General features: G+C 37.6%; 1 protein-coding gene across 5 annotated transcripts in view; it reads right to left on the bottom strand.

The window, feature by feature from the left end:
* The window catches only part of LOC141906660 (glycerol-3-phosphate dehydrogenase [NAD(+)], cytoplasmic-like), a 31311-nt gene extending 7995 nt beyond the window's left edge, over window positions 1–23316 (bottom strand). For 3 of the 5 annotated variants that reach the window (XR_012619384.1, XM_074795938.1, XM_074795936.1), the window contains exons 1-7: window positions 23131–23316; window positions 18835–19012; window positions 17101–17241; window positions 9036–9080; window positions 7982–8120; window positions 651–763; window positions 316–436 (exon numbers count right to left, since the gene is read on the bottom strand). Coding sequence is in view for 4 of the 5 variants with exons in the window: in XM_074795938.1 (XP_074652039.1) it covers window positions 316–436; window positions 651–763; window positions 7982–8120; window positions 9036–9080; window positions 17101–17241; window positions 18835–19012; window positions 23131–23306 (913 nt within the window). In the remaining variant the exon portion in view is untranslated. The remainder of the gene's footprint in view (window positions 1–315; window positions 437–650; window positions 764–7981; window positions 8121–9035; window positions 9081–17100; window positions 17242–18834; window positions 19013–23130) is intronic. The other 2 variants (XM_074795940.1, XM_074795939.1) reach the window with 1 other exon arrangement.
* Window positions 23317–24338: the final 1022 nt, after the last annotated feature.

Raw genomic sequence — 24338 nt, 5'->3', positions numbered from 1 at the left:
ACTTGTAAACAGCCAAATTTCATTTATCAAGTTAAGTTTTGAAGTAAAATAGGTTATTCCATTAGAAAATCAGCTGGGCGTGGTCTACACAACCTATTAGCCTTAATATGTAAAGAAGACATTGTACCGACGAAAATTAACAAAAATTAATTCATCAGTATAGATTAACTTATAAATAATCAATCATTTCGGAACCATTTTCTGGGACACTGTACATGATGATTATAATAGTGTAACAATAATTTATACCAGTATTCAAATTATTGATTTATCTGGTCACATTAGATAGGAATGTGTATCAAGAGGAGAAAATACCTGGAAAGAACATTTCAATGAAAGCGATCATTTCCATCATACCGAGTCTGATTACAGCTGCTTTTGTGTTATCGCCATAACCTAAACCATCAACAACGCCAGCACCTACTGCAACCACATTCTGTTAAAAATGACATTAAAGAATATTAAGAACCTTAAGCATATTTTTTTCTCACACACCATCAATAATCCGCCAGCCATAAGAGTTGTAACAGTATATTGTTTATTTCAACTGCTTGCACTTGAAAATGAGGTACAACAATGTGGATATTGATTTGCAAATATCAAATGCAAAACGAAGCCCACAATTTGATCAATTTAATAGAAATCTGAACCTTCAATGCTCCACACAGTTCTACTGTTACTGCATCTGTCACAACCACTATACGGAAATAACTAGCTTGCATAAGTCGCTTAAGTAGAGCACCAGTATCCAGACTTTTACATCCTGAAGAGAAAAAAGCAACGTAAAGACCTTGATTTCCCAATACACAAAAAACACGCGAACTCAATATTTCAGCATATTTCACCATCATCAGGGCCCAGTTTCACGAAAAAGTGTGCTTAAAACGTAATGTTTGAATTGTTGTCCTCATTGAAAACATGAAGTAACCAATGGCAATAACACCAAAAATTTTAGGCCCTGGAGCGAACTCGGCCAGCATAGCTTAAGACGATAACAGTAAATAATATGGTAGTTACTAGTAATTCATCTAACAGTAGTTATGGTCACATAGTTAATCATACTTGTGAATTCAAACCAAATGCTTGATTTTGGGCTCTCCTAGATCCGTTTTCTGACACATTTTTTATGATACAAGTCTAATTCTAAATATGTACAACAAACATTAGACAAACCTGATTCATAATAAGTAGCCTATATCCTGCTATGTCAAATCATGGATTATAAAAGCTTCCTGATTTTGTCAGTATGAAAATCACCAATGATTCCCGATACATCGGCAAGGTGTCCAGGATGCACTAGACAATTTTTCTAGAGACTGAGAACAGGGGCGGATACAGGGGGTCGCACCTGTGGCACATGCGATCCCTTAAATTTGTTAAAGAGCTCTTTTCAAAATTCTCATAAAAATACCGTCCAGCCCGCTACAGCGCCCGCAAAATCCGACGTCCGGACCTATGTAATGAATTAGAATTTGAAACAATTGCGAAACTAGGGCTCCAGGGACACCATGCCCACTTGGGAAGTGGTTTTAGATGCTCAATAATCGAAATTTCAATATTCAACGCCCCATCCAATGACCTTGAAAAATTCCAATGACCAGGAAACTCACCACAATCATAGAACATGTCAGCAGCTACAATTTTGTAATTGTTTGAGGTAAGAAAATATGCCTAGTTACCAATATGATATAGAAATACTAAGTTATTCTACTATTCAATGCCCCTGGTGACCATATGCGAAGCCCAATGACCTTGAAACTCACCATAATCATAAAACATGTCATGAGCTACAATTTTGCAATGAATCATGGTAACAAAATATGCCTAGGTACCAATATAATAAGGGAATACCAGGGATGAGAATTCCCCGCGGATCCGCGGTTTGCCGCGGATTTCGGTATTGACAAATATCAATTTTCCAAATAGTCCTAAAATGATGTAAAAGTATGGGGGGGGGGGTGATGATCTCACTCAATTGGTCCGGCGCGATCGGTAATCAGGTGAACCGTAAAAGCATTCAGTGCCTGTTTTCTTATTGTCACGTAAAAGTATAGCATTTCAATGCATATTCATTGCAACACAGTGATTTTGTATCTAAATTTTTTGTTCTACGATGAGTGTGTATGTATTTTATCGATCGGTTGCCGACACGCGCGTGCGGCAACAGTAGTAATGTATATAGGCCTACTTACTGTTGCCGCGCGTGTGTGGCGAACGTCTACGGATATTATACACTACTGGGTGATGATTTTTAGTGAGCATTCATTGGCGCATTTTTACTGCAATAATTCAGGGCCCGACCCGTAATGCATGTGATGCTGAATGTCATCGAATGAGGATGTACCACATTGGAACTAGCTATTACCTTCCAAAATATAATAGTCGTTCATGGGTTCAAGATCGCTCTAAGTGCTCGGAAAACGTATTTAATTTCTAAAATTTTCTTGGGGAGGGCCCCCAAACCCCGCGAAATAGCTTCGCGCCTTCGGCGCTCGCTAGTGCTGACGGCTATGCCGTCAGCTTGTTCGCGTGTGTAACTCAAGAAAATAACCCGCGGATTTTACAGGTCGGCGTTCTCATCCCTGGAATACTAAGTAATTCTACTATTCAATGCCCCCTATTGACCATATAGAATAACTAATGTCCTTGAAACACACCACAACAATTAGACCATGTCATGAGCTACAACTTTCCAATTGATTGTGGCAACAAAATATGCATAGGTACAAATACAATATAGAAATACTAAATTATTGCATTGTTCAACGGCCTCTGGCGGCCATATGCAAAAACAAATGACCAGAAAACCCGTTATCGCTGCTTTGCAGCTATATTTTGAATATTGTGGTGTCTTTTCGGAATCTATCATATGTTGATAATTGCTGGATTACTTAGATTGTGCTCAAATCATTTTGCTGTAGAAAAAACAGCTGAAAGAAAAAAACGTGACTAACTCGAGTGACTTCAGGTGACTTCAGCGAACACGAAAATAGATAGGAGCCACAATTTTTCTTATTCACCCATTAGCACTCAGGAATTGCACAATGCAGTGTCAATTATTCGTCAGAAAATTCAAGGTTAAGTCTAAGTTCATCACGATACTGAATAGCTCATTTGCTTTTCATCTCCATGCAATACAAGTTAGTGTTATTTCGTAGTAAATAGTAAAGGCTTTCATATGATGTAAGATTTGATGAGGTGGGCCACCAAAATCGTGTCTTTTTGGCCCCCTGAAATTCATCCAAACTTACTTGGATTTGAAGTGAGCGCTCAGATGTGTCATGTTCAAACTCTAAATACTAGATAAATTGAAATAGGAGGAGTTTGATTTCTGTTTGGTATTTCAAGGACTTAGGTGAGTAGTTTATCATAAGCTATTGGGTTCCAATCCTACTATAACCGTTTTCGTGCAGCATGCGAAAAAAATGCCGGGCGGATTTGGGCGGCTTGAGGAGTAATAGGCAGGGCGGATACGGGCGGCTTGAGCGCTAATGGGTTAAGACATAAACAAGAATAAGTTGCATTTCCTTCAAATGACAATCCACTACGATCATCCGATAACGTTTAATGCCACTTTAAACTTTCACCCCCTGGCTCTCTAAAGAGACAGGGTACCAGTCAAACCGGTCAATGTATTCAGAATTTATTTTACAGAAAAGCGGTATTAAGTTTTAGATAAACTGAAAACGTATAAAGGTTCATACAAAGATTTTTACAAATGGCCGCTAATGCAAGCATCCAATGAAAGTAAAAGAAAATTAAAAGAATTTTTAACAAGAGGATTTTAGAGTCCTGAGGTTCGAAGAAGCAGTCTAATTAGGGATAGGTACATAGATAGGCAAACTATGAAAAAAAAATGAATGGCTAGGAAATATAGTAAATATAGTAATACATCTCATCGATGTGTGAATAGTAATTTGTAATCAATCAAGGTTTAGTCCAGATTATTCCATTTTAGGAGTCAGTTTAAAGACTTATCATTGGTGGTTACACGATGCAAAATACTGAGTTACATCAGAAAACTATAAATATCGACCCCAGAAGGTGTGATCAGTCATGAAATGTATCTGCCGAATGTTTCCTAAAGCTGTTCATATCCTAAAAAAAAAAAATAAATTGCCCATGGGCAAAGTGTGGTTTACATTGAAAGCTAGAGGTTGTTTGGAGTAAGGGCATTGCTTGAAAAATCTTTTTAATTCGTGACTTCAAAGTTCTAGAAGTTTATATTGTATTTTATTTTAGAATTATTTTGTAGTTAACAAGACCAAAGATAAACATTTGTTTATGGTCTACGTCCAAAATTTCGTAGGGAACAGGTAGGCGTGGCTGGGAAACTATTTTATATTTTCAAAAAAATGTTTTTCACAGTATGAAAAAATATTCAAATAAAATTCATATGATGTCACCAATCAGAGGGTGAATATTGTGTCTTTGAAACGAAACCTCTTCCAATGTATGGCCGCGGAAGTTAAAACACCGGGGTGTAGTATTAGATCGTTTTAAATCCTGGAATTTACCACTACAATATTCAGACCTCGACCTATACCTATAGTTTGCTGCTTAGTATTTTCAGGTCACAAGAAATTACAATTCATCACAAATTCGATCAAACAGAAAACACAGGGCTCATCTTCTGCTACGACGATTATTCAGCCTGTTATCATACCAAATGTGCACGCGCCAAGCAGCGTTACAGCATCACCATATAGTAGTCTGTATGAGCGCGTGTTTGTGTGTTTTAGCACTCCCGCGCACGTGGAGGCCTTGTGTAGTGAATGTTCGCTTCATTTCAATCTCAATCAACACAATCACCGGGTATTAAAATGAAACAATACCTATGGCGATATGTGAAATAATTATATTCTCACCAGCAATGAGCATTTAAAATTCACACATATACGGCACCTAGTCCAATGAAACGTTCGCTATTAATGGCTTTCCTATAATCATTTTAGCAGCGCCAGAATTCCCCCGCATATCCCAAAAACAGCCAATCACATTCGCTTGTAGAGACGACGCCCCCCAATCGAGGTCATTGCAATTTCATACGCAAGAGCTAAAAATTTTCCTGCCAAAAACAGTTTTTCGTTGAATTTAAACAAAGTTGACCATGTCATCGACGGAGGTTCGTCATGTCTTCAATCGCATCGATTATAGGTCGTTTAACCCGAGAACCAATGAAAAAAATGCTCACATAAAAAACTAGTAAGAAACTTTTTAATAGGACGACAACACAGAGAATAGAAATTAAGTCAGGTCCAAACGAAGTTCCACTGTTAGACAAAGAGTTGAACATATAATGCAAGTTTAAGGTATTACAGAGATTTAAGGCAAAACGGAGCAGTTAGCATCCCTGCAAGTTTGAAAACTAGAGGGAAAAAGGTCCTGAGGCTCGAAATATTGTAAGCTCGATCAACAAAATCGTTGTCGGTATGGATTGATATTGCCTTACATACAATTGGAGGGGTTGAGAAACAAAGGTATCATTTTAGCCATCGGTGCATGTTTAATCAAAGTTATACTTACCATGACCACCGGATACAGTCTGCTCTCGGCACAATCGCCAAGAACCCATGACATAGGCCAATGACCATGCAGTCCATGGGGTACAAGCTTCACATCCATCTGTTAACACAGTTATTTGAAGCTGTTCACACACTGAACCATAGGCCAACTGCTAACTGTACCCTTAGGCCCTGGAGCTAGTCAAACGATCGACCAAGTGGAACAGAATGAATATTTACCAGCAGTCTCATTAGAATTCTTACATGATATCTTAAAGATTGATTATGGGAATCTTTGACTTGAAAATTTTTGATAGATCAAGGATTATGATACAAAACAACTACGATGAGGGTGTAGGCCGGTAACTGACGAGAAGTTACCTAATCGTTGGTGGTTAAAGCTAATCGGATGGGATATTTGTGAAAATATCCGAACGTGAAACTAATATGGCTACAGTCGAAATTAAAACTAGTTACTGACGAAATTAAGTTACCGACTTAAAGGTTTTAATGGTTTCACAAAAGGAATTTTTTCTAGTAAAAGTTATCGCGAATAATATTTCTTCTGCTAATTCAAGACCTTTTTGATATAACGAGCGTGTGGATTGTAGCCTACGCCCGACCCGCTCCGTAACGCGCATTATCTATTACTGATACATACATGGTGATCGCCGCATACATAAGGCGATATTGCCCTACGGGACTGTAACTAATGTTATCGACGCGCGCTCTCATCACTGTGCCGCAAACTAGATACACATAATCGGGCTCTAAAAATGGATCGCTAACGCGAAAGTCCAAAAGAATTAATGACGATAAATCATTTTACTAGTAATAGTAAGATAGTTTTCAGCATTGCTCGACGTACGAGTATCGATTCAACAGCAGCTAATGTTGAATCGATGTAGCACGTGTACTCGCCGAGTCCATATCACTGATGCGTAAACATTCAATTCATCCGCTGACACACACACCAAGAAAATACGGAAATTTCGGGCAATAAACGACAAAATAAATCTCCCGATATCTATATACGGAAATAAACAACTAAATCATGGAATATGCCTATGTAAAGTGCTATTTCAAAAATGTATGCGTGGCACTATTTTAAGCGCGGACTAATACAGTTTTACTTCTAGACAGGGGTGGCGCTACTTCAGAATTTCAATTTTTTTATTTCGGCAATATTTATTTAACCAAGTAACAAAAATTCACCATATACGAACTCAACCTTCCTTTTTTCATATTTAAGCGACTGTGAAAGTTTCAGACGCGTACATGGCGTTAAACGAACGTAATCGTTTGACGTGACGGATTTCACGATAACAATAGGACGACGTGTACTACGTACCGTCGTCCTAAAAAGTACCGCAATTTTACATGAATTGGCTCAATGCCAACCTCACAATGCTGCCAAAGGTAAACCAAAAATCTAATATCATGAGCAGAACATCAAAGGTCGGCAGAAATTATTTGAGACTTTGTGGAATAAAATGTGGAGACTATTGAATTATTTCATCCACTAGCTGGCTTAAGTTATAATAATCAATCAAAAGTCAAAGGAATCTCTGTTACACCTATTGAAATACATGTATGTATTCAAATATTTTTTTCTCATTTGTCTGTTAGCATTGCGCATGAAGTTTTACAACTTCGAACCAAGAACGTGAAAGTAAGTGTTTCATTGTGAAATTTTAATTTTGTCAATAAAGAATGAAATGAATTGTCGACCATCAGCACTATGCCGCCCATGAATACCAATTTCAAGACTGATCACGCACGCTCAGCTAACGTGTGCTGCTGAAATAACAAAACCGATAAAAAATAAAATCATAAAACAAAGAAAACGACAACCGATATAGCCAATATACGAAAGGAACCTAGATTTTATTATTGCATTATATGTGTGTAAATATCAGAGCCCAAGAAAGTGTTTACTGAAAGTATAATAGACTCCCCAAGCGAGTGAAAAATTCCTATTTTCTTATATTACCTTGCAAAAATACCGACCCAAACAAAGTGCTTTTACCGGGTACGAATGGTTTTGTGAAATACGTTTCCTGACAATTCATCTACTGACAAAAATACAACAATCCGTCTTGAATACACAGATTCAACGTACGTTCTGCTGCCACTTTATAAACACTTTAATTCTGAAACTGATGATTATAGATGCCAATGTTTCTAATGAGCTACGCTCTTCATCGTTATGGATTTGGTTATCCGCCAAAGCCGGTATCGACATCGGTACAGACAGAATGGTAACATATTTACCATTGACCATCCTTTCCTTGAAGAGTTTGACAATCGATGTAAAAACTCCTTATTTTATTGACAGGAATTTGCCTTCTACCAGAAACTTATCAAGATTTCGACCAAGTCAATAGGATGGGATGGGTATAGTAAGCAGATTCCTGGCGGCATGAATGTGTAACAAATTAATCTACTGGTGATTGGTATAATAATGTGCATTTTACCTATAGTTGCTTCGCAATAATTTTCTCGGGCTACCTCAGGAGCGAGGTTAGCACCCATGAGTACGTTGCATTCAATGTCAAGAACGTCATGGATCACTTCAGAAATGAGTCGCACTCCACCGCTTGCTATGTCTAAACCCTGAAAGTTCATTAAACAGTACATTTCAGGTGCAATATTACTTTTCGTTCACCCGCCAGTGAAACACCTGTACGCAAAATCTGAAAAATAGAATGCAACAGCCTAGATTGAAAGTGTGAAAAAATGATGTTGAAATATGTATATACAAAATGCGGCAATTGCGTAAAAACGTGATGAACATATCCTCTAAAAACCCTTTAGTAAGCTGAAAAATCTAAAACCCTTTGTCTTCCCAAAAGCAATTTGGACAGTTCCTTCATATATCCTCTGCTCCTGAATTTTCCTGTGCAACAACGAAAATTTCAATCGACAAAATAATCAGTCTGCCATTAGGCCCTATCCATTTCGGAATTGATGGGAGATGGGAATACAACATTTCGATGTTACAGGCTTTAAAACGGCTTTACATTCCAGGAATTCAGGTGGGATAAAATACAAAAACATGCCACCAAATCTGCGAAGTAAAGCCAAGTCACATCATGCCTTGATACCGAATAAAACGAACAAAGCTTAACAATTTTTCTGTCATAGCAAGTTGACAATATAGCAAGTAAAAAGATTATGTAAATACATATGTATGTATTAACTTGATACATTTATTTGACAGGGTAAAGAAACACTCTTTAATTATATAAATGCCATTCATAGTGTGGTAATAAAAAATAGCGTGCAATATGATCAGTTAAGTACACAAGAATGAGATGCTTAAAATACAATTCATCTGAATGATATTATTAAAGCTACAAGCTATAGATGTTATGTGCAAAATCAAATACTACTGATAATGAGGGGAACACCTGATTCAGAATAGTATAGTCAGCTGCGGCTATTGATTTCACGGTCAGTTCAGTGAGTCTGGTTAGGTATTAACTTACTAGCTGACTTACATCAATGCACAACAAACCAATAACTAACCTTTTCATCACCGCTAGCAGTTCCAGGTTTGACAATTTCATTTCCCTATAAAATGAATTCAAGCATTTTACCTGAAATTTATTCTTCAAAGGCTAAGTTTAATCTCAATGAGAACATACGATGTTCATGGGAGAAGAGACACTTTGGTAAAGCTGTCTGATACTCCATTAACAAATTAAGAAGAGAGCGCAGTTTTGTAAGATACCTGCATTATATCCTCTTGTTGAAACTAACTTCACAAACTTGAAAAGAACGTGTTTCCAAAATCAAATATATACTTAGTTCTAAGCTTCAGACTGTAAAAATGAGAAACCCAGAAACAGAATGGGTATGCTCCTTGATTGGATGCAACCTACAGGCCTATCACAAAGTTTCCTGACAAAGATATCAATAAGTCAGTTGTTACGAGATTGTGTCGATGTTAATAGTTTCCTGATGATATTTATCATGGTAGCCCAATAGCCATTCAACTCAGTCCTCAGTGGCTGATTCAGTGTTCTGTAAACTATGTGTATGTATAGAGCTAGCCTCGATATACCACTGGCGCTTTTTGACAAAATTTGGCAACATCAAAGTTGACAGGTCTGTGATCATTGATGATTTGCCAGCGTACTTCACTTGTCACAGGTCTTGTGGAATACTAAATCCTTCCTGAGGCAAGCAACTACCAGGACAGTGCTCTAATAGGTCAACAAATTTTTTGATGAATGTCCATTGATTAACGATATACAAGGTGTTGCCGGCTGCTACAATTTGTAGTTTTAGTCGTTCATTATTTCTCAGCTGTTTACAGTGATATTCACACGCAATGGCAACAAAGGTCCATCGCAAAATAATTAAGATCAAGCCAGAGGAATTGAACTAGGGGTCCAGGGACACCATGCCCGCTTGGGAAGTGATTTTAAATGCTCAATAATCTAACAATTTCAATATTCAACGCCCCCTGGTGACCATATACAAAAACCAATGACCTTGAAACTCACCACAATCATAGAATATGTCAGCAGCTACGATTTTGTAATTGATGTGATAACAAAACATGCCTCGTTAAAAATTTGATATGGAAATACTAAGTTATTCTACTACTCAACGCCCCTGGTGACCATATGCAAAACCCAATGACCTTGAAACTAACCACAATCATAGAACATGTCATGAACTACAACTTTGCAATGGATCATGGTAACAAAATATGCCAAGGTACCAATATAATAAGGAAATACTAAGTTATTGTACTATTCAACGCCCCCTGGTGACCATATAGAATAACTAATGTTCTTAAAACTCACCACAATGATAGATGATGTCATGAGCTACAACTTTGCAATTGATTGTGGTAACAAAATATGCATAGGTACAAATATGATATAGAAATACTAAGTTATTGTATTATTCAACGCCCCCTGGTGGCAATATACAAAAACCAATGACCTTGAAACTCACCAAAATCATAGAACACGTTATGAGCAACATTTTTCCAATTGATTGTGGTAACACAATATACATAGGTATCAATATAATGTACTACAAATGAGTACTGATGATACCAAGATGGCCGCCAATTGCGCCATAATTGGCTGATCAAAAATACCTATCTCAGGTATAAAACATTCCTTTCCAAAAAATACCCATCACAAATTGCAATGAGAAATGGCCAACCTGTAGGAAGCTACAGGACAAAATTGACAAAATTTTTCTTATGCTGATGGGCCCTTGGGGGTAACAAATATATACGAAAGATCAAGGTAATTGACCAAAACGTTTTCAAAATTTCCCTCAAAAAATGTGTATAAAGTGATGATTCTGGCAAACAACAATGGCTGCCAGTCGGCCATCTTGATTCAGACAGGGCTAGTTTTTTGGCTGAAGATGTGTCTAGGGTAGATACATGTGTAACCCAAATATCAAGACATTACATTGAAGCGTCTCTAAAACTTCCCAAAATAATTGGATTCCGTCTACGGAGGGACGAACGGACAGATGGACGATAAGTGAACGCAATAGCCCACTGGGACTAAAGTCCCAAGTGGGCTAAAAAGGGACCAAACGCCCTGAAGTTTGACATTATTCAGACGTTTCAACCGGCACATTCATTTCCTTGTTCTCATTCCGTCGCATCTCCGGGGAGTGACGCGAATGAAAAATGTGATTTACTCAACCAGTTAGCTTGTATTCAACCACTTTATTCAACCAGTTAGCTTGTAATGAATCTGAAATCATGGTCTAAGAATCATGGTCTAAGCTCTGAAACAAATAGCTGGAATTAATCCTTACACACGTGCATTATATGACTATACTATCTGAATGCTCGTCCGATGGACGGCGCATAAATGCAGAATCCTGTTATTTTTTGCTAACGAAAATCATTCATTAATTGGCCGGGAAATGAATCTAAATGCTTCACGTGTTTAGAGTTCTTGGAACCAACCCCACACCCCCTACCCATCTGACCTGTCTGTGGTACAAAACCTGTCATTCAAATAACTAACAGTAAATTCTGCCCCAGCCATTTTTAGGCCCCTCCTCGTTCGATCTTCGTACTTTCTATATTGACCACACCACCCGTACGTTCATTTAAAATGCCTCGCCATTCAACCAATGAATTGCATGATATTGTGCTTAAATTGAGGGACATTTAATTGAAAATTTTCTATCACATGGGGAACTTCGAATGATTCCATTAATATGTGAAATGTCAAACTAGACTACCTCAGACATGGCCACAGGTGTTAATGCACGTGTGTCTATTGTTTGGGTCTCTGACCTTGGGTATGTATTTGTTTGTATGATAGATTATCTTTGACCCCCTTTCCGTACAAAGTTTTACATCATATCTGTGGTATGGAACCATTCTGAAAAACTGCGCAATGGGCCTGTCCCCCTTAAAGAACCATTCTGAGACGCTGCGTATGGGCAGGCAACACGGTCAGAACATATCGCTAAGTCCAATCATATTAATTTTTATCCAAAGATTACGTGTGATGAATGTCTTAACCAATGTTTTTAACAACCTGAGGCACAAATCAGTGTTGAGAGAACTGGGTCATCATGTACTGTTCTGATGCTGCAGGTCAGTAAATTACTATAGTACTACTACAGAAGCATAGTACGGTACTTTACTGTTAGATGGCGAACACATCCTTTTAACCGAATTTTAGCCCGGGCTTAGAATGAATATTGTGACTCCCTCGGACCACCAATCTGTTTGAAACATGTAACTTGATGACGGGAAAAACTGGTGTTAAGCATCAATAAAAAGACGTTTCAATACATGCATCAATTTCCCTATAATGTGTTGCAGTAAATACCGTCTGTTCTGCTTAATAGTATAGATGCCACTCAAAGTTACCTGAGATCATATATGAATTAATGGTTTGCAGTGGCTACTCTAATGAAACCAGTTGGTTTGTGTTTCGGGTGTTCTCTTTTCATTCATAAATGATGTTAAATAGATCTAATGAACTCGGATATAACAAACTTTTTATTTTTCCTCAGCGGTTCATTAGAGCAGGTATCAATGAATGACCTGAATCGACCAACCCCCCCCCCCCCCCTGAAGTGAGGCATTCAACAGGCATACGATCAATATGATGTCCGTACGATGCTATTTGACTGCCTGACATAATTCAATCAGTAATCGACTGCCTAACGCAACGGATTTTGAACTTCCGTATCAATGTTGTACCTCTGTACTGACGGAATATTAATGAAATTGAACAAACGTCAAATAAATGTCGGACTCCAAACAAACCAAATTTCCATTGCTAGGATTCAATCTGACAAATGATGACGTTATATCTCAATCCGTATGAGTATTAGACTGGTTGTCATGCTCATTCAATAAGCTTATGGAAGATAGAGACCGGTAACCAGTCTTGGATACAACCGTATAATAAAAAGTTTCATGGAATTGAACTATCGCGCCCTTTGGACATTGCCAAATCTTTATTCTTAAAATCTGTAATCTAAAATGCTTATATTAATTGCCGATTTTTGATGCACCGGACCCGTTGACGCTCAAGGATGCTTGTTGTCGGTTGTTGACGCTAATTAGTGTGATCCGTCATTGGCGATTCTGTTCGTACCGCGACAGACATCGAACATCGAATGCCTCATATCTCTATGTTGGCTGTTGACGTGCAAATGTTGAGCCCATTTTTACAAATAGAAATAAATTGAACAATTTGGGCAAAACGTTCCATAAACAGTTCAAGTCTATCGTTAGTCTACAATTTCTAAAAATTTTCTTAATAAGGCAACCACACTATACAGTGAACATACAAAATTGATCGCTTATTCTCCTCGAATCTGTGCACAAAATCTCTCTCATTGCTCAATATGACACTTAACGACATATGTCATTAAACAAAAGGAAAAAATTGGCACATGCATATACTGAATAGCACGAAGTCATGCTGTGCCTATGCATATAGTAAAATCCTTCGCCCTAAAGTATCAAGGAGGTTGGATATTGAACAAAATTAACCACTGCTCCAAATTGGGAGTATCCTAACAACTGCAGCTGACACCCTTACATTTATAATAATATTTGCAACAATATTTGTATTCAACTCCTGAATTAATCAGGCCTACATCCAATAGGTACAACATATGTTACAAGGGCAGGCCAGCATCTATCATAGGTCCTACACCAAAATCTGTTTATTTCAGCAATAGGCTTTAAATCTTAAGGTCACGTTTCATGTTTCAAAGGCATGATCTCAGGTCAGCAATCTAGCATATTAATGAACAAATCTTGAATGGCCAATAAGTAAATAGAAATGTATCAAATATGCTTAATAATTGAAGGAGGCAAATATTTCTTTATGAAATATTTAAGTGGAATTGAAAAGTTTATTTCATCCATGCGTCTCATTCTTTGTTGAACTGGTGAAGATTCTATAGCCCCGAATAAATGTTGCAATTAGAATCATAAACCAGACATTTTCACATAAGCCCACAACACACAAATTTAACATGAACCCAATAATGTAACGTCCAATTTCTTCCTGAGGTGATACCAAGAACATGAACAGTCTAGGACATTGGTCGAAGGCTTAGGTCTATTTCCATACCGTGCACAGTTGCAATACAGGACAGTAATTACCACAGCAGTCAGCTGCCAATTTGCTATAATACAGGATGGTACCTTGTCAGCAGCTGCCAGCTTAAAGCCTTAGTATCTATTTCTTCATTCGAGTCTGCATGTAATGTCAACTGTTTTAGTTCGTAACCAAATCAACTCAATTCTGTCAATTCGATTTAAGGCGTCATCCACAGCTGATGAAACGGTCATCTAATACCGGTACTAGTATCCATAGACTACTCATGGCCGTTGCCACATGGACGTCGACTGGATTGGCACACTTCAGATTGACTTCATCAGCCAAAAAAATGTTCTATAACATTTTTTCAAATTCACGACTTGAATATATAGCAATTCTAGGATATCATATAAGTCTCTATTCTTTAACAATAATATAAAACTTGTTCAGATTAGGCCAAGACATATCTGAATAAAAGCTATTCAGCTTAGACGTCCTAAAACACACAATTCAATGAAAGTGAGTTTTAAGGATCTAAACATGCCAATAATATAACCATCAACCATGTTTAGGGGTAATGGATATTTCATGACTACGAACTTTGTCTGGCTTTTGAAGACCACTGCTGCCATCATCTCGAAAAAATGCCATAACATGCTCTTTCCTCTAAGGCTGGCTTATGTCAACCTGCGACTAGACACCTACCGATGCAACTAGGTTTATCGCAACTAGCGGCCTATGGTAGGACACCACTTGCAATCATATCTGCTCGACACAAGCTGGCTTATGATGGCAGCCAGACACACTGTACCCAGCTAGTTGCCCATTTTCTATTTATACAGCCTACTGTAGTCCAACAGTTGCTTCCGAATACAACTATAACAGCGTAGATATTTAACTAAATTTAGTCTAAATTAACAGAGCATTTTTAGGTCTAGTTTATGATTTCTATTTCTTATTTTACAAAATATTGTCTTATTTTCATTGATGTTACTAAGGGGGCAGGGTGTCAGTCAGTTTTGAAGTGTCAGTCAGTTTGTATTGTTTTGATAACTGCCTTCTGGTCTCTGCCACCCTTGGTGTCTTATGTAATAGTATCCCAGTTGAAAATTTTTTGAAAGAAATCAGAGATTCGAGTTGTAGCTTTTGAGCGGGTTGGATATCCAGCCTCATCTCTCCGATATATCGAAGAAAATAAAGTGAAATTTAAGGTTTGAAGTTTTAAGAACGTTTTCTCGTCGTTGGTTCCTGATCGTCGATTTAAGGATTTTTAACGTAGCTACCCTGTGCAATGCGGAAATCTCAGGGTGCTATAAAAGGAAGAACGCGGTGTCTAAAAACCTGTACAATGAATGATATAATATTCTCACTATACAACCAACCTGAGCTCACCTACGAAGCGACGGAACTGAGTGCAAGAATTCCAGCCCATCAGAGACCGCATATGCATAGTACAAATTGTGACTGCTAGTTAGCGTCATTAGTAACTAGACATAAACTTTCAAATTCAAATTTTAAATACTATGGCATACTTAAAAAATACTATTACTACTTGTGCTCATACTTATAATATTAATACTTATTAAATACTACGGCATACTAGTAGATACATTTGTCAGAAATTTCTAATCTAACAAATGCCAAATGCGTATATTTCCGTAACATAGATTGATTATTGATCTCTGTTGTATAGGAATAGAGTAAGAAATTAGAAGGGATACTGTTGGCATGAAAATGAATCACACACACACACCAGCTGCTATAGTTTGGCATAGGCAATATAACTTTTTATATATTAGGGGCCTAAGTATTAACCGATATATCGCAAGATAGAATTTGTCTTTTATCACTGTTTCTTTTAAATTATCAATCAGGCAAAATGGGGCAATCGTAATGGGGACATATTTTTGATTGTAAGCCCAAAAGAGTGGCAGAGAGATCCAAAAATATCCTCTGAACACCATTACCAGAAAACCACTAGCAACCCATCAATTTATTTCTTAAATTGTGTGTGCCCTCATTTAACAGGGTTTCCAGTGGTAAGGCCAGGATAAAAAGAAGTACTAAGAAGGACTTTTTCGGCATTTTTAGCCCAGAAAGGAGAGACTTTTGGACTTGGAAAGAAGTACTTTCCAGTAAAATGAGGGCACCCAAGGGAATTGTCACCTAATACAGTCATGCCATCAGAGGACGCGGAGCCTAAATGACAGCTATGCTATTATGAATTGCTAATCTCATGAAACCTGCATACCCCTAATATCGAACATATTTTCTAAAACATTTGAATATTGCAATTATAAAAATGTTTACACAATTTTATATTGACCGCTTGTAGCCGCCGATGAAATTCACACCGGCCCTACACAGATCGTAGATAGTTTCGTTCTTCCACCAGCATCCCCATGTCAGGGTCTTACTTCTATAGGCCTATCTGACTTCCAAATCGTGTATACATCCGCCATTTTGACCGAATAATGCGATTTACTTATGATTTCTATTCATGCCTGCCACTTCTGATATAATCATACATCCTTTACTATTACGATATGTCTTCTAATGATATTCAATGCAATATTACATTTCGACGTTCAAATAGAGCGCCTTATATTATCACAGAAAGCCATTCTACATCTTTATCAATAATATTTTGCCAAATAGCTTGAAGGCCTATGTGTACACATATACCTGTGACGTTTTGCACATCAATTTACGGTTGTCGGGGGGGGGGGGTGGTGGGGGTTGTCGTTTGTAAAATGATGCCGAATGATTAACATTGTTCAGGTTTCATAATGGTAATGTTTTATAAGGCGTCAAAAAAGACTACGCTCAGTCTAAATTCAATGGTATACTTGATGTATAGGCCTAGCTGTTCTTGATATGCCTACTCAACATCTAATAAGTTACCGGTATCTCAAATCTTATGAAGGCTACAATGATAATGAGTTAATATGCCAATTTCATTTTCTTTTTGGAGTTACATAAATCAGCATAAATCATACAGGTCTGTAAATAAATCTTACCTTGATTAATGATATACCAATTGCATTTGGTTTAATATGACCTTTCATAGCCTGACAGATGCCACGAATAAACTGATGAGGAAGCACAAATACCAGAATATCAGCATCTTTACAAGCATCAGTCACATCAGGAATTGCAATCTAAAAACATATTCACAAGTGGTACAATAGCCACATTCAAATATAGGGAATAGATTATATGAACGATAAAAACCTGCTAAGTACAAATTTAAAAGCCAAATTTATCATTCATAAGCTAAAAATCTGAAACAACCGACACAAGGGTTTTCTACTGCTTTTGCATCAATTAATATTGATGGCGCAATAGTACAGTGTCAGAGAAACCAGATGAAGACCTGTCCACTGGTTGCTATGAGGATAGCGATTGTTGATCGTCAGACCAAAATCCCAGCTGAACTTACAAGTATGATTGAGAAGCTTAGATTAGGAAAAAGAAGTAATTTGCCATAAAAATAGATTTAATCCGTTCAATTTTTTTCAGTAGGCTATTTTCTGGTGGAAAAAACTCTGAAGCAATTTTCTGAAAACTGAACAGCATATTTTCAAACGATTACATGGAATGGTTATGGAAAAATCAAAATGGTTGGCAGCGCTGAACAAGTAGTTAAGTTCTACCTCGTTGAAGAATTTGAGGAAAAGATTTTATCAGTGTAACACTATCAAGATGACCATTGAATCTTTTTTGATCACGACTAGCAAAATCAAAGACTAGCCTACATGCTATCGGCCGTCGCCTAATGCAGAATGAAACAATGTTGTCATTTGAGACTGTAAATATCCAACTTTGAAAAACATTTATATTCTGCACAGAGTCAGAGCACCATTTTATGGCCATTGAAGTATCTAAATAATTCCAAACATTTCACTTTACAGAATATGACAGAAATTCATAAGGGCACTTTCAGGGGGAAAAGGACACTCACTCACTGTGTAATGGAATGCATGATGGAATATGACCTGGATCTAACCCTGAACTCAAGAAATCACTCCATGTAAACAGTGATCATACCCTAGTCTGAATTTCAGGATACTCAAGGCTGTTTGAAAGGCAGGCCATTTTGAATATTAAAAATCTTAAAATTTGACCATTTCATACAATTGGCACTCAGTAACATCGGTAAAAAGAATCACATTGCTGGATACAGGGAATGGACAGAGTATCAGTAAAGCTTGGATCGCACAAGCATTTTTGGCCCGTGCTTAATTTGGACCGGAACAACTGTTCACATGGGTGCCAAATGGGCCTGAAGCATATTTTAGCATCAGACAAATGATTGCGTTTGAATTGCAACTGGCACCGGAAATGATTCACTTTGTTTTATTCTAGCATTGTTTAGTATCGAGTGAATGGTTTGCGTGTGAACGCAATTATGTTCTCTAATTAGGCACGGGCCAAATTTGGCCCAAGCCTGATCCGCCCGTGCCAAATCGTCTCCGTGTGATTGCGGCTTAAGGTAACACAAAATTTTGAATCTTATTGCTTTAAGCTACAGGGAGTTATTGCATTCAAACTCCCCAAAATAACTCCATCCAGTGGACCCCTCTCCTCCTGGATTGGGGGTGGATTTTTTTGCAACCCTTCCATAGCTATGTCAATGTCTATAAACTACAGTTTTGCAAATTCTAAATCCCTTATTTCGAGACATATCTTAATCAAAGTTCTAACAGCATTGATAGCCTAACTAAAGAATAAAATAATGTTATACTTCTTACCACATTTTCTGGCAGTTTAATTCCAGGTAGGTACCTCAGATTCTCGTGATCAGTATTAATGATATCAGTTAGTTTACGTCCTTCGATCATTTCTTCGTAAACATACATGCTGACATTTTTCTCAAATGTGGGATCCTTGGCAACATTATTACCCACTATCTTAGCTATTGCCGAGCCCCTGCATAAAATAAAGAATCATTTGTTAAATCAGACGAAACATATTGGCATATATCGATCAAAGCAAGGGCCCCAGACCCTATGCCCATTAGGGAATTGATAAAATGCCTGAAAGGCCTGATCAAATCTATCAAACTTTCTTTTAAAACCTGCAAACAGTATTTTGAGGATTAATGTACAGCCGACTGCATGGTTATCAATGTTTCAACTAAATAACACAGCATGCAATAGAATGCAGGCTTGAATGCTGAGTTCGTTTGAACCTGCCGCTAATTGATGAACTTCTACCCTTAAGTCAGAAGGCTATACATATCCTGGGCCATCAGCTGTTAACCCCAGTCACGTACATTGTGACAAGGCCTGTCAGGGACAATTCAAGGCAGATTAAACATAGGGCACTCAGAATTCAGGCAATAGAAGTATCCCAAAAGGATTAAACCCTAGATCATAGATTGCATGGGTACCAGTTCACTTTCAATAAGTAAGAATTTTGGGTTGTAACCAGTAACCTTTGTTGAAATATTTGAAAAATAAAGCTGATTTGTATATATATTCAATGCCTTCACGTGAATATAGGTGCCCATACTGATACCAATGACATTGAAACACACCACGATCATACAACATGTCATGAGCTACAATTTTCAAATCGATTGTGGCAAGAAAATATGCCTAGGTACCAGCATCCTCCCCCGGCAGGGATTCGAACCTGATGGCATCGAGATTGCCACGGCACGAAACCCTGCCTTAATCGACCGTGTGCGCAGATACATGCGCAGTTCAGATGATGTGATTTTTAGCCAATCAGAAATCCCGTTTTATTCTAGCCCGGGTTTTCCCATTTATAGTTCTTCCTTGAAACGATTATACAACGAGCAATCTGATTGGTGCCGCCAGTTTTCGTTCGGAAAGCTGCGCATGTACCTGCGCACCCGGTCTACTGATGCAGGGGTTCGTGCCGTGGCTGAGTGTAGCGATGCCATCAGGTTCGAGTCCCTGCAGAGGGAGGATGAGGTACCAGTACAATATGGAAATTCTGAAGATATTCCACTATTCAACGCCCCCTGGTGACCATAATACAAAAACCAAAGCAGTGTTCTCGCTGGGTTGAAATCAAAGCAAGGGCGGTGTTCAGAAAATGAGCACCGGTGACGCCGCAAGCCTACATTAGGAACGGGGGGGGGGGGTCGTTGGACTGGAGGCAATCCCTGGAAAAATTGATATTTCTAGGTGCTCAGATACATTTGGGGGCCGTAATCAACTAGTTTAAATCCAGTAATTTTTGTGTACCACAGCGATTGCCGATAGTTTGCTCTAGACAATTTTCCGCCGTATATTGTTAGGCTTAACAAGTCTTCGTTAATTTTGATTTGCAAAATATTATGGTGACTTAGATAAGTTATGATGATAAAGTCTTTCACCTCAGTAGGTGACTGAAAAATTGAGGCCGCTGGTTCATCTATTCAGTATGCGCTGAGCACATTTAGTCATCCCAAGGATAAGCATATTTTGCTTAAAATATGCTTATGTATTATGCTTAGGTATCAATACTAATGTCGAAAAACTTTTTCCCACTTATGAATGAGTACTGATGACACCAAGATGGCCGCCAATTGCGTCATAGTTGGCTGATCAAAAATACCTGTCTCAGGTATAAAACATCCCTTTCCAAAGAATACCCATCAGCAGTTGCAATGAGAAATGGGAAAATATACGAAAGATCAAGGTAATTGATCAAGGCGTTTTCTAAATTTCCCTCAAAAAGTTCAAAAACGTGTAAAAAGTGCTGATTTTGGCGAACAACAATGGCTGCCAGTCGGCCATCTTGATTCTGACAGGGCCAGTTTTTGGGCGGACAATGTGCCTAGGGTAGATACATGTATAAACCAAATATCAAGACATTACCTTGAAGCATCTTCAAAACTTCCCAAAATAACTGGATTCGTCTACGGACGGACGGACGGACGAAAAGTGAACGGAGCCCACTTATCATTTAATAGACATTATAGACATTTGATAAATAGAATATCGTTTTTACATAAACCCATTAGACCGCAGAACGTCCGTCGATGTTCGACTTTTATCTCCGACTTGTATCAGAACGTCCGCTGTACTATAGCGCCACCTATAGTTTGAGGGGGTCAAAGGTCAAACTTTTGACCAATGATTGACCAAATTGATACAGTGATGGAAAGCCTGTAGGCCTAGGCCTATAGGCCTAATCATCTTCAAAATAACCAATGGTTGTAATGCATCATTTTCAGTAGTTTTCAAACCGCATCTTTACTAATCTTCATATGCAAAGTCAATTGGTAGTCTCAATACCAGTTGTTGTTACCGGTTCCCTACAACGTCTGACGCTAAAGTATCATATAGCGGTTAACTCCTGTTAATTGCAATGCAACAACTGATTTAAGTGTCAAATCAAACCTTTGTACTAAAATAAATAAAATAAATAAGTTACCTTGTTGACTTTGAAAACGTGTTTTATAATAAAATTCTTGATTTAAATCGCCAACCGGAGAATCTATTGATTTGATTTGAATTGATTGCCACTATCGGGATTTCCAATACGGACTAAATTAATAAAATGTGAAAATTCAATATGTCTCTCTAATATTACTCTAAATGTTATTTTTTGTTGATAAAATGCATAAATTTTGGTCAACATTAATCTTAAGAATTTGAAACAAGAATAATATTTGCATTGGCATCAATGTCAGTCCAAGTTTAAGTCTGAATCCGTAATTCACACTCCCATCATGCACCACAAAAAGCCGCCATATTTGTTATGGCACTTCACTTCAATTGTTTTTTGAGGCGACTAGTAAAAAGTTTTGCGCTACTACCATCGTCAATAGCTACTTTGGATTACAAATTTATTCACAAACAATAGTTAACTTCCAGATTAGTTAGTTACCTAATCGTTGGTGGTAAGCTTTTTATAATCGGATGGGCTTATACCAACGTTAGGGATGACAAGCACCAAAACACAGTTGAAAAAAGTAACACTTCAAAAATATACTTTCTATTCACTTCAGTCCACAATTAATGGCTTAATTCACAAACTAACACAGGTACCTTTCGAAATAATCCAATTTTATGTATGTTTCGAGTGGTTAATCAACATTATTTTGAGAAATTAATTAATTTCTCCACCAATTTCGCCATTGGCCGCCATTTCTCTGTATTGCACATGTGGCATGATAAGACAAGGGGACCTACAAGGATTTATAGAAAACTTCCAAGACGAAACGACAATTTTTATTTTTGATGGTTTTCCAACTTATTTTTCAAATCTTCGTATTTTCCATAATAAATAATGAAATAATAAATTCTGGTAAAAGAAAAATGTGAATAAGTGTTGATTTCTTAATTTTTTTCAATTTCGTCGTTTCGCTTCGTTAGTTTGTGCTGTTGTCCTGGCCTCAGTCCACAGGTGCCAGCACCTCCAGTAATTTTCAAAATGGCAGCTGTTGACCCGACGGAAATTTACTCTCACTTTACGGCCGATTTGCACATGGATTAAGATCGTCAGGTGAGGTGTTATAGGTATCAGACAAACTACGAATCTGTTGTGCGTCGATTACAACAAAAATTAGACGGATATCTTAAGAGACAATGAAATGCCAGGCAAATTACTCGTCAGTCAAATTGGCTGACGAAGATTTCATACAAAAATGACCTTCCCATTCCTGACTGTGGTTTGTGAAAATATCCGATTGTGAAACTAAACCTCAGACAGGTTACTGACTACTTCCAGATCTGATTACAGAACAGTCTGTTTGAGGTAAATTGATGTTGTTTGAAGGGGTGAAATAGACGCTCAAAGCCTCGTCCCTCAAAATGAGGGACAAAAATTAACCTTATATGAGCACTTTCGCCCTAGACGTTGTTTGAGGAACAACGGCTAGGTACTAGACTAAGTCAATTGGCTACTTAAGAGTTTGTTATTCTGGAACATAAATATGAAGTCGTGGCGTCTTATATACAAGGTTAATCGAGCCGGGTTAATCTACAACTCTGATACGTGCCCCTCTGTGGAATATGACAATTAAATGAGAGTTTGTTTTGGATTGTTTTTGCGGTTTAAAGATTATAAAAATAAAAAACATTTACCAATTGCCAGATCCGACAATGCAAACTTTGTTGACCGCTGACGACATATGAACTGATGAAGATACCTGGCTGAAGCAACTGAAACAACGAGTAGTGAACTGGTGGTGACAATGTTGTTGTTGATAGTGACAGCGATTGTAATTGAATATACTTCTCAATAAAAATCGATACTTCATGGTGAGCGGCGACCAGTCTAACTGTGCATTTACTTCCGGGTGGATAGGGCTCACATGCCAGAGCACGACTCCATCAGAAGTCTTACAGTCGTGTTTTCCGTTCAGCCTTTTCGTAATGTTCTTTTATGCTGTTTTGCCCAATCCCATGAACACAGACATAAATCTACGGTATCCACAATTAACGCTCGTCCTAAACTATTTTTGCTCTTCTATCTTTATTCCAATTTGCATGTCATGTCGAAATTAATTTATATATGGGATCTTATGGTGTGATATTAGTCATATCAGTAGGACTTCGAATGACCATGGACTTTTACTTTAGAGTCCATGGAATGACACACTCTAATCCGTGTACCTCGAGATAATCGTAGCCCACATTTCGAATTTTATATGTTAAATATTATTTTGAAACCACAAAATAATGTGGTTTCAAAATAATGAGTTTTGACATACAAATTCGAATTGTGGGACTTTTTCGATTGGTTAAATCATTCAAAAATCATTGGTTAGATCAGGTTCAAATTCTCACCAACAAACATTTTTTTTTTTCATTTCTAAAATTCCCAAAGGTTTGCATATCAATGATGCTTCCAGGCAGAAAACTCGTTATTGCTGCTTTGCCACTATTACATTAATTTGTTCATTTAATATTTAAAATATTTTTTGTTAAGTTTCGGGACAGTAAAACATTGTTCGAAATTGATTACGAAAGCGACGCCTCGAAGCGCAGTAAATATAGAAATTACAAGATGCTACGATTATTCGTACTAAATTTTGTACAGGAAAAATATACGAAATTTTCTTATATTTACCACCAAGGATACGTATGAAATTAACAATCGTTGCTCTAAGAGTAAAAACCTGTCTAACTAAATAAAAACATGAAATGAGGATTAATGTCAAAGTTAAACTACGGCTGCTGCTGTTGTTAGAAGTTTGGGTATTTGTAATCATGGTTTTTCTCGCTGCTCCTGCGCGTCTCAACGTGAAAATCAATCGGATAGTTATCAGAACCATTATAACTGTCGGGAT

Source organism: Tubulanus polymorphus, chromosome 6 (assembly GCF_964204645.1).
Source record: "Tubulanus polymorphus chromosome 6, tnTubPoly1.2, whole genome shotgun sequence".
NCBI lineage: Eukaryota > Metazoa > Nemertea > Palaeonemertea > Tubulaniformes > Tubulanidae > Tubulanus > Tubulanus polymorphus.
Note: the sequence above shows the minus strand (reverse complement) of the source record. Positions and strands in the feature narration are given on the sequence as shown.